General features: G+C 62.7%; 2 protein-coding genes across 2 annotated transcripts in view; both read right to left on the reverse strand.

Moving 5' to 3' along the window:
* Window positions 1-66: 66 nt before the first annotated feature.
* CHLRE_11g467596v5 (uncharacterized protein) lies at window positions 67-6,633 on the reverse strand. Its single transcript, XM_043067348.1, has 13 exons — window positions 6,240-6,633; window positions 5,898-5,992; window positions 5,479-5,602; window positions 4,698-4,962; window positions 4,237-4,322; window positions 3,763-3,819; window positions 3,532-3,598; window positions 3,189-3,247; window positions 2,411-2,869; window positions 2,074-2,142; window positions 1,563-1,711; window positions 1,128-1,314; window positions 67-759 (listed from the first exon to the last, which is right to left on the reverse strand). The coding sequence occupies exons 1-13, from the start codon at window positions 6,354-6,356 to the stop codon at window positions 718-720; spliced, it is 1,776 nt and encodes a 591-aa protein (XP_042919348.1). The 5' UTR covers window positions 6,357-6,633; the 3' UTR covers window positions 67-717.
* Window positions 6,634-6,982: 349 nt separating this feature from the next.
* Window positions 6,983-9,667, reverse strand: part of CHLRE_11g467597v5 (uncharacterized protein) — a 19,851-nt gene continuing 17,166 nt past the window's right edge. The window contains exons 34-39 of the mRNA XM_043067349.1: window positions 9,606-9,654; window positions 9,369-9,409; window positions 8,994-9,097; window positions 8,717-8,776; window positions 8,258-8,404; window positions 6,983-7,806 (exon numbers count right to left, since the gene is read on the reverse strand). Coding sequence (XP_042919349.1) covers window positions 7,713-7,806; window positions 8,258-8,404; window positions 8,717-8,776; window positions 8,994-9,097; window positions 9,369-9,409; window positions 9,606-9,654 — 495 coding nt within the window. The 3' untranslated portion in view covers window positions 6,983-7,712. The remainder of the gene's footprint in view (window positions 7,807-8,257; window positions 8,405-8,716; window positions 8,777-8,993; window positions 9,098-9,368; window positions 9,410-9,605; window positions 9,655-9,667) is intronic.

Raw genomic sequence — 9,667 nt, forward strand, 5'->3', positions numbered from 1 at the left:
TCTTGGTAAGTTGCGTACGTACGTACGTGCGTCAGCGGTCAACGTGTGCGTGTCAGTGGGCATACGCGCAGCGGGTATTTACAGGAGCGTGACTGGCCTTGCACAGGGCAGGTGGCAGTGTGGCACTGCTGAAGTGCTGAAGTGCTGGGGCAGCGGCGGCGCAGTCGCGCAGAATAGGCCAGGGGCTAAGGGCGCCAAGCCCCTCCTGTCCATCCAAAAAATATATCCTTCACAGCCAGCACCTACTGACCCACCACTCCAGTGGAGACTCACACACTGTCGTGGACACCAGGCATGCCCTACGTGCTGGCCCCATCACCGCTCTGCTGGCTGCTCATGCACACCTTATCATAGCCACCTGCAGCTGCTGCACCAGGCCCATCGCCATGCACACAGGCCGACTGCTTTGAAGCATCTGGTGCAATAACCCAGCGCTGTCTCAATACAGATTGCGGACACCCAGCCTGTCCGTTGAGCAGAGTCACAGCTGCGCTAGCGGCACCCCAGCGGCACGCACCGTGGCGGCACCCCAGTGACACCCCATCCAGTGACACCCCATCTAGGAGCAGTGGAACCCGCCGCTTGGGCAGGCAGCAGCAGCAGGCCTCGGCTAGCGCTCGCCGCAGGTCGGCGGTCGGGGCCATTAGGCCGCAGGCCGAAGGCAGTGGTTGTCGTCAGGGGACCCGGGGAGTCCCTGGCTGCCACCGGGCGGCGCCGCTATCGCAGGTTCCAGAAGGCGTCGGGGTCGGCGCCGGGCAGCTGCGTGTGTGTGTGTGTGTGTGTGTGTGTGTGTGTGTGTGTGTGTGTGTGTGTGTGTGTGTGTGTGTGTGTGTGTGTGTGTGTGTGTGTGTGTGTGTGTGTGTGTGTGTGTTGGGGGGGGGGGGGGCGTGTGAGGCGTGACGCGCGTGGAGGCGCCATGGAGTGGCAAGGGGCAGGAAAGCAGTGGGTGAGGGCGCGCCGTAGCTGCGTTGCGTTGCGTTGCGTTGCATTGCGGGCTGGAGCGTATGCTGAAATAGGCCGCTCCCAGCGCCCAAGCGCCGACGCCGCTGCAAACATACACTCTCTCACGCCCAACACAGCCAAGTGCTTGCCGTAACCCCATGCCAAAAATGCACGTACACACTCACCAGCGGAGTGCCACGTGTCTCCACCAGTACCTGCGCGCCCCCCGCCAGGCCCACAACCCGCTCAATCAGGCCGCCGTACCCCGGCCGACCAGACCAGGGGTCCGGTCCGGGCGGCACCCGCCGGAGCACGTGGCTGGCCTGCAGCTCCCGGACCAGCTCCCAAGCCGAGGCCAGGAAGCCGTCGTCCCTGTTCGTACGGTACGGTACGGAAATGTACGGCAGTGTACAACACAACACAAGTGCTTGACGAATTCTGTTTATGGCGGTGCCGGGCGCGAGTGTCGATTGCGGGTGCTCGGGACCCAACGCCGGCAAGGCGGCTCCAGGGCAGGTCAATGGACGTGTGCGTGCCGTGCGTGTTCCGGCACGTGGCGTGGCCATTACCCAACCCCCATCGCTTCACCCCCTTACACACGCCCCCACGCACGCACGCGCCTGTACACCCGGAAGAGCTTGACGCCGCGCGAGGGCGAGCGGCTGAGCAGCAGGCCGCTGGCGGTGCCGGCCGCCGCCATGTGCGCCTGCAGCTGCGGCACCCACAGCGGCCACAGGCCGGACACGGGGCCGCGGTCGGAGGCGGCGTACTGCGTGGGGTGGGGGTTGCATTCATGATTATTGAAAGAAGAAGAGAAGGCGTAGCCAGGAACAGTAGAATGGCAGGCACGTTGTGGGGGTGGGGGGCGGCGTAGGAAGAGGGGGCTGGGAGGTTGTGTGTTGTGTGGGGGATTATGGGGTTGTGGATTGTGGGAGGGGTGTTGGGACGGCCGTGTGAGGGCTGAAGGGTGAAGGGCAGGATTTCGGGGCAGGGGTAGCCGGGTTGAGGTACAACATGGCCTCTGCCACTACAACAGCGATGAGAGCAGTACGTGCGAGCAGTACGTGCACACATACACACACACATACACACACAACCCCCCCCCCCCCCCACACACACACGTACACATACGTTTATTACGACGCCCCGCTTGCGCGCCTTGCGTTGATCCTTGTACACAAACGGGCAGTGGTTTTTGACCTGTGATGTGGTGCGCGAACAAAGGGGGCGGGTAGCGGAGCATTTTGCATGGTAAGGTTGTAACCCTTGATATGTATTGCCGCTGCCGCCTCGGTTTGTTGTGCGACATAATGGTTCGCTCGCCAAAGGGCTGGCCCGGCGTGTGCCTCGCACTCGCAGCCTTTGTAACTGCGAGGTTTCGCAACCCGGTCTTGTGCCTCACATGCCGCCGGTGGTTGCGGTGCTGTGTTTGGCCCCACACACATCTGTCGCGGCCACAGCAGCTCACCTCTACCACCTCGCGTATCCGCACAACCGCTGCTACGTCCTCCGTGCCGCCACTGCTACTGCCACTGCCGCTGCTGCTACTGCCGGCTTGGCCAGCAGTAGCAGCGACCGATGCCGGCCGCAGCAGCAACTGCTGCGCAACCCACGCCTCCGCCTCCTCCGTAGTGTCACAGTGCAGCGGTGGCGGCGGCCGCGCTGAGCCACTGCTACTGCCACCGCCACCGCCACTCCCGCCACCGCTCCCCCTGCTACTGCCACCATCTGCCCCGGCGGCCGCCGCCTGCTGCGCAGCCGCCCCAGGCAGCGGCGACTCTCCACTTGCCCACGCCGCCACCGCCGCCGCCGTGTGCCGCTCAAGAGCGGCGCGAAGGACGCCGGCCGCCGCCGCCCGGGCCGCGGCGGTGGCGGCGACCTCGCCTGAGGCGAGCGCCCCTGATGCCACCAGTGCTGTGCGCGCCGCCTGCAGCCGCGACGGACACAGGCACACAGACACACACACACACACAATCGTCCTGTGTGTTTCCTGAACTCCTTCCTTGTGCTTGTTGATATTACGACAGACAAGGCACACACATGTGCCCCGTGCCGCCGCGTACAGGCTGCTTGCCGCGCTACCGCCCCCTTGCAGGGGGAGGAGCCTGTGTGCCGCACAGCAGCATGCATGAAGGAGGCGGCTCCCTTCCACCCACCCACCCACCCGCCGGCCGCACCCACGGCTTGCAATTCTGGGTTTGACTTTCGCAACACCCAACACCCTACCCGCCCACCCCAACCCCCACCTCGAGGTCCCCCAGGGTGATCGGCACGTGGTGTGTGATCAGCGCGTCGGGCGAGGCGCCTGCGTGTCACAGGCGGCGGGTGAGGGGCAGATGGGTGAGAGCCAGCGGGTGAGAGGCAGAGGGGTAAAACACAGGCAGGCGGCGGGGGCACGCAGCTGAGTCCATTTTCGACTTCAAGGCCACAGAGCTGTACCATTCACCACACAAGCACGCCTCGGAGGCGGGATCGCCGGGCCCCACCATCACGCGCCACGCGCCGCTCCATGTTCCCGCGACACGAGGGTTTCCTACCAGCACGCAAGCACAAGCACAATCCCGGCGGCTGCGGCTGCGGCGGGCTCACCCAGCGGCGGCAGCTCTGCGGCGTCCACGCCCCACCGCGCGGTGCTGGTCAGGCACAGCAGCCCCACCTGGAGCAGGCGGGCAGTGGAGCAGAGTCCTAGAAGGACGATGGAACGATATCAAGATACCACCAACACACACGCGCCCACCCACACTATCTTCAACCCTTTCCCTTGTGCTTTCCTGGCGCACATGCATGCAATGTGGGTAATGTTTCCGCCTCCAGCCGCACCTCCTCGAGCTGGGAGTCCGGGAACAGCAGCCCCACAGTCGCCACCGCCGAGCTCTCCTGCGGCGGGGAACACACAGTCACATGCATCGGGAGGGCGCAACGTGTGTGCACTGTGTGTTAAAGAGCACAAGGAAAACGTTGCGCTGTGTGTGTGTGTGTGTGTGTGTGTGTGTGTGCGCGCGCGCGAGATGGCTGTCAGGGCCACACACCCTCTGGCCGCCGCTTGCTCGTGCTGCGGCGGTGCGGCTGCACCTGAACGGGAGCTGCCTGCTCCAACACCCAACAGCATGTGTGCCAGCACATTCCCGCCCATTCAAGCCCCGGTTCGCCAAGCCCGCACCTCCCCTAACTCCGCTCCTCGTTCTTGCCAACCCTCCCCTCCATCCTTGCCCCTTCTCCACTTCTCAAGCAATCATGAATGTAACCCTCCCCCGGATGCCCTTCCCCCCAGCACGTACGTGTACACGCGCCCACCTGCAGTGTGCCCCACAGCAGTCGCATGCGCCTGCCCCCCGACGCCCCCACCGCCAGCGCCGCGAGCTCGCTGATACGCCGCCGGTCTGTGTGAGCGTGAGCGTGTGTGTGGACGAGCCCAAGAAGAGAATGAGTATGTGTATGTGTGTGTGTGCATGTGCGGGCTCACAGAGTGGTGGTCATGGCGGGGTGTTCCGGTCCCCCCATCCAACCCTCACCCAGCACGCCGAGCACACGCCATTGCCAAAGAGCGTGCGGGTTCAGACGATAGCTCGACAGCTGCGAATTGCTTGCAGGGGAGGGCAGTGGCCGTTTGCCCGGGACCAAGGCTATGTGGCATTGGGCTGTGCCACGTGTAACAAAAACAAATCGCGCGGCTCGCAGTGAACGCAGGGGACCCGGCAGTGCCGACGGCACCCGCAGCACCGGCGGCGCTTGCTGCGGCGTCCTGCCATGCTCACCCGCCTCATCCCAACCAGGCTCGGGAGGCATTGGCCGCCCCTCCGCCGCCGCTGCCGCCGCCGCTACCGCCAGTTGGGCGTTATAACCCAACCGCGCCGCCTCATTGCGGGCCAGAGCCTCCACCTCATCCCGTGGCGGCGGCGGCGGCGGCCCCTCTCCTCCCGCTCCTGCTACTGCCGCTGTGCCAGGTCCTGCTACTGCCGGGGTGTAGAGCTGGTTGCTCGTGAGGTGCTGATAGGCCTTGCTCACGCCCTCCTCGGCAGCCTGAGGGCCGGGCGGTGCGGCCGTGTGTGTGTGTGTACGGCATTCGTGTGAGGCGAGTCCAACCCAAACCATAAGAACAACAAACAATCGCCTGTGTGCAGGCTGTGTGTGTCACAATCCGCGCCGCATGCGGGTACACGAGGCATGCGACGCCGCGGCACCCCTTTCGCTTCCAGTTACTTGGGATTGGGCTACACTACCCAGTCCTCTCGTCCAAGTCGCCCGTACCACCCCAACCCTCCGACCCCCAACCCCCCCGACCACTCGGCCATCCGACCCCATCCCAGCTGCTGCTTTCACCGCCGTGGCCGCTTTTCGATGCCCCAAATACCGCGAGCGTCGCATCGCATCGCATACACAGCCCTGCGTCTTTCTCTCTAACACGTTCCCAGCCACCCGCCCACCCAAACCTACATACACAAACACACACACATACACACACCTCTACTCACCCGCACACACACTCACACACACACACCTACACACACACGCCCACGCACACACGCGCCCACCCACCTGCGGCCCTCCCACGATGCGCGCGGCGGTGCGGTCCCTCAGCCCCAGTGCGTCCTTGAGGCGGCTGGTTGTGAGGCGGCCGGCGTGCAGCGCAGACCACAGCGAGCTGTCCTGGCGCACGTAGCTGCGCGCATGTGTGACAGGCGGGCGGGGAGAGGTGGGTTGGAGAGGTGGGATAGAGGTGGGATGGAGAGGTGGGTTGGAGGTGGGTTATGAGGTGGTTAAGAGGTGGGTTACGAGGTGGTTAGAGGCGGTTGAGTGTTGAGAGGGTGACGACGGGAGCAGGTGGATGCCGGCTCCACCCTGTGCCCCCCGCCTCCTGCCCATCTTCCTGGCCATCACAGATCATTGGGTTCATTCCTGCCGCCCCCTCACAGCCCCCTCACAGCCCCCTCACAGCCCCCTCACAGCCCCCTCACCGGTAGCAGCCCTCCCACGGCCCCATGCTCAGCTGCTCGGGCGGCGGCAGGGCTGTGAAGGTCGACAGCCGCCGCAGCGAGTCGGGAGATATGGCCTGGGCAAGAGATGGCAGTAGGGAGTGAGAGGGGGAGTGGAGAGGAAGGAGGAGGGGCACAGCCGCGGGGTCGTGGCTGGCGTGGCGGCAGGTGTGGCGGCAAGCGCACTGGCTGCGGCGGTTGCGTGGAGGGGTACCGCCGCCGCGGCGGCTCAGCCTCGGATCCAAAGCAGCTAGACTCGAGCCACCGGCCCTGATAATTGCAGGAGAATGAAGGTTGAACTGCTCCTGGTATGGGGGCGCTTACCCCGTAGTACAGGTTGGGTAGGCGGGACTCCTTCCCAAGCTGCGTCCGCCAGGGCGCCGGCGTGGTGGGGCGCGAGGCCGGCTGCGCGCCACTTGCCGAGATCGTCATGGGCGCCATTCGTTGTGCTTAGATGACGTTTGAGGCTAAATTTGATATGCAGCAGTCGGCTATGCTATACGCAAGGAGTCGCGTGGTTGCCGCCCGAAATGTGGCTGGAACTCGCGCTGTCGGCTTTGCATGTACCGGGGTTGTGGGTAACTTTTCTGTAGTCCCTGAACTTATTTTATCATGCGCTTGTCAAGTTGCAGCCGTGGACCTTATGGCGTGCACGAAATGGATGCCAAACAAGCAAATTTGGTACTGCCTTCGCAAGCGTAACACATGCTTGCAATAGCTCTAATAGTTAACAGCGCACGAAAAATGCCGACAAGTAACCGTGGAGCCCTGTGGATCCAGAACCGGTCCTCAGCTTATCTCTCCCTCATTCCTGCGTGCCGCTGGTGCACGCCAGCGGCACCCGCAATGTGGTTGATTCTCAAGTACTAGCACGAGCAGAGGGTGGTAAGCATAGTCCCGAGTGTGATGACTAGAATCCCGGTCCACTGCCCGTCCACAAATTCCACAGAGCGTGTCAGGGCAAGAGGCGGGCCGTGCGGGGTATGATGGGGCATTTTCCTCATTCCCTGCCTGCCAAAGCCGTCTCTGTCTTTGAATCAAATCCCATACACGAGGCTTGCTTTATAAAGATGTTGGCCCCCGCCCTGTGTTACACGGCCGCTCCATCTCTTGGCTGTAATTGGACTGTTGCACGGCATCTCTGTCCACGTAAGCATGCCAGCAGCTTAGCCTCACGCACTTACTGTAAATGCCGTAATATTCACGCAGCGCAATCTCGTAACGAGGTGCAACCAGTGCCATGGACACTAAACCGAGGTGCATGTCAAGCGTGCCACATGTATACACGCGAGCTCCCAGTGCTAGGCAGTGCCACAACCGCAACATCCAACCACTCTGCTTATCTGTGTTTCTGTGCAGGGGTGTACCGTAATAATCTTATGCATGCTCGTACTACCGTATCTCTAACGCAAATTCACGAGTCAATTCAACGCGCGCACCGGCAAGCAACAGCCACGCAGGATCCTCTGGCGTTGATGCGTAATCGCGAATGGTGCCATTCAATCAACCCTCGCGCGCGCCCAATCAGATCATGTTCGTGCGTAGAGTCGGCTGGCTGCCGCACGAGCGCCTTCCTAGACAGACTCCAAGCACGCCAAAGGGCATGCATCGTCAAGCTTCTCTGCCTGGCGTGCACGCCCGCACGCATGAACGCGCACACGAATGCCGACTTGCCAACGCAGATACTCCAGCAACTGTCCTGTCCCAATAAGAAATCCGGGAAACTCTCACGAGCACCCCACACATCCATCCATCCTCCCACCCAACCACACAACCGGCCCCCAGCTAGCCGCCTGCCTAGCGCTTGAGGAAGCTGATGTACCTCAGCGCCAAAATGCCCATGGAGCGGAAGAACACCACGAAGGCCGCCACGATCAGCAGGCACCAGAACCTGTGTGTGCGTGCGGGTGTGCGGGTGTGTTTGTGTTTGTGTTTGTGTTTGTGTGTGTGTGTGTTAAAAAACGAAACGAAAGCCCGCCCAATGACGCGACGGAGTTACTTACCAATACCTACCATTTTACCGAGCGTCGTGTGTGTGTGTGTGTGTGTGTGTGTGTGTGTGTGTGTGTGTGTGTGTGTGTGTGTGTGTGTGTGTGTGTGTGTGTGTGTGTGTGTGTGTGTGTGTGTGTGTGTGGAGTGTCATTGCCCGGTAAACACCGTACTCAGGCAGTCAGCCCCACAGGGAAGCCAGGGTGCGTGTTGGCTTTGGATGTGCGACATGCCGTTACCGCCGGCTCAGCCCCCAAGCGTGCACTGCTGTCAGGCACGACATGAGGACCTACATGACGCCCACATCAACCATCGCTTTCCCTCCCTCCCCTCCCCCCCACGCCCGCCCCCACCTGAAGTCGTAGCTGTAGCCGAAGTAGCTGCGCAGGAAGGCGCTGACGGTGGTGTCGGGCGGCACGCCGGCGGCCTGCAGGGGGCTGGTGATGTCGCCCAGCTGGTCCACAGCCAGCCCGTACAGCACCCATGTGGTGGGGCTGATCCTGGGGGAGGGGCAGAGGGGGAGGGGGAGGGGGCAGGAGGCGGGGGGAATGTGTGTGTGTGTGTGTGTGTGTGTGTGTGTGTGTGTGTGTGTGTGTGTGTGTGTGTGTGTGTGTGTGTGCGCGCGTGTTCCCGGACACGGGGTGCGTATCACCGCACCCAGTAAGGAAGGCTAGACGGTAAGACGCGGCTGGCCACGAGCACTGCGACGAGCACTGCTGCGGTGGATTACGTGGATGCTGGATGCTTCAGCTGCGCATCGGTTGGGATCCAGAAAAATATCAAAGGACAAGTATGTGTGTGGGGCGCCGCACCTGTTAGCCCACTTGTAATAGTTGGGAATGACGCTGTACGGCAGCACGAAGCCGTTGAAGCTGCAGGGCAGGTAGGTTGCGTGGGAGATAGGGTGAGTGAGGGCGTGTGCGAGCGAGTGAATGAGTGTGTGTGGGAGAGCAGCCCCCCTCCTCCATCCCCTCGCCTCCAACCCCCTCCGTAGCTCCCCTCCCCCTCCGCCTCCGCCTCCTCCTCCTCCTCGCCCCTCCCCTGCCCCTCCTCCTCCTCTCCTACTCCCCCGCCTCTTCCTCCACTCACAGGTTGAACAGGAAGTTGAAGGCGGCTCCCACCACCTGCGCCAGCTGCTGGCTGGGCGTGATGTAGACCAGGGCGCTGGCGAAACCCAGGTAGAACATCAGAGTCTGGCGTGGCGGGTGGGTGGGAGGGGGTGGAGGGGAGAGGAGGGGGAGGGGATGAGTGTGAGGTGGGGAGAGGAGGAAGGGAAGAGGGGGATTGGAAACGCTTGGCTAAACGCTAGGCTAGCGGAGCACAGGGGGGGGGAGCTATTTGCCTGAGCCCAAGTAGGGAGGGTAATGAGTGCGAGGTGCGGTTGCCCCCGACGCACATGGCCGTACATCCGTACTGCAGCCCGTACAGGCACCAGGTGACCGCCGTAACGTTACCGTTACCCACCAGGAAGACCATGAAGAAGTAGTAGAAGAACTTGGCGGCGGCTGTAGTGGAGGGGGAGAGATGGAGGGGGTTAATTCTGAACCGATCCCATCAGGAACCGGTACAGGGGGAGGAATGGAGGGGGATGTTTGCGGATGCAGCGAGTCAGCATACGGGATTCCTAGCACACTTGACATGCGAGACCGACACTGGCGATGCGGCCGCTGTGTCTTGTCAAGGCTTCAGGTATTCACTCACTTCCCGCGAAGGCGATCATGGGGTACATGATGCCCACAAACAGCACCACCTGTGTGTGTGGG

The sequence above is a fragment of the Chlamydomonas reinhardtii genome, chromosome 11, assembly GCF_000002595.2.
Source record: "Chlamydomonas reinhardtii strain CC-503 cw92 mt+ chromosome 11, whole genome shotgun sequence".
Classification (NCBI taxonomy): Eukaryota; Viridiplantae; Chlorophyta; class Chlorophyceae; order Chlamydomonadales; family Chlamydomonadaceae; genus Chlamydomonas; species Chlamydomonas reinhardtii.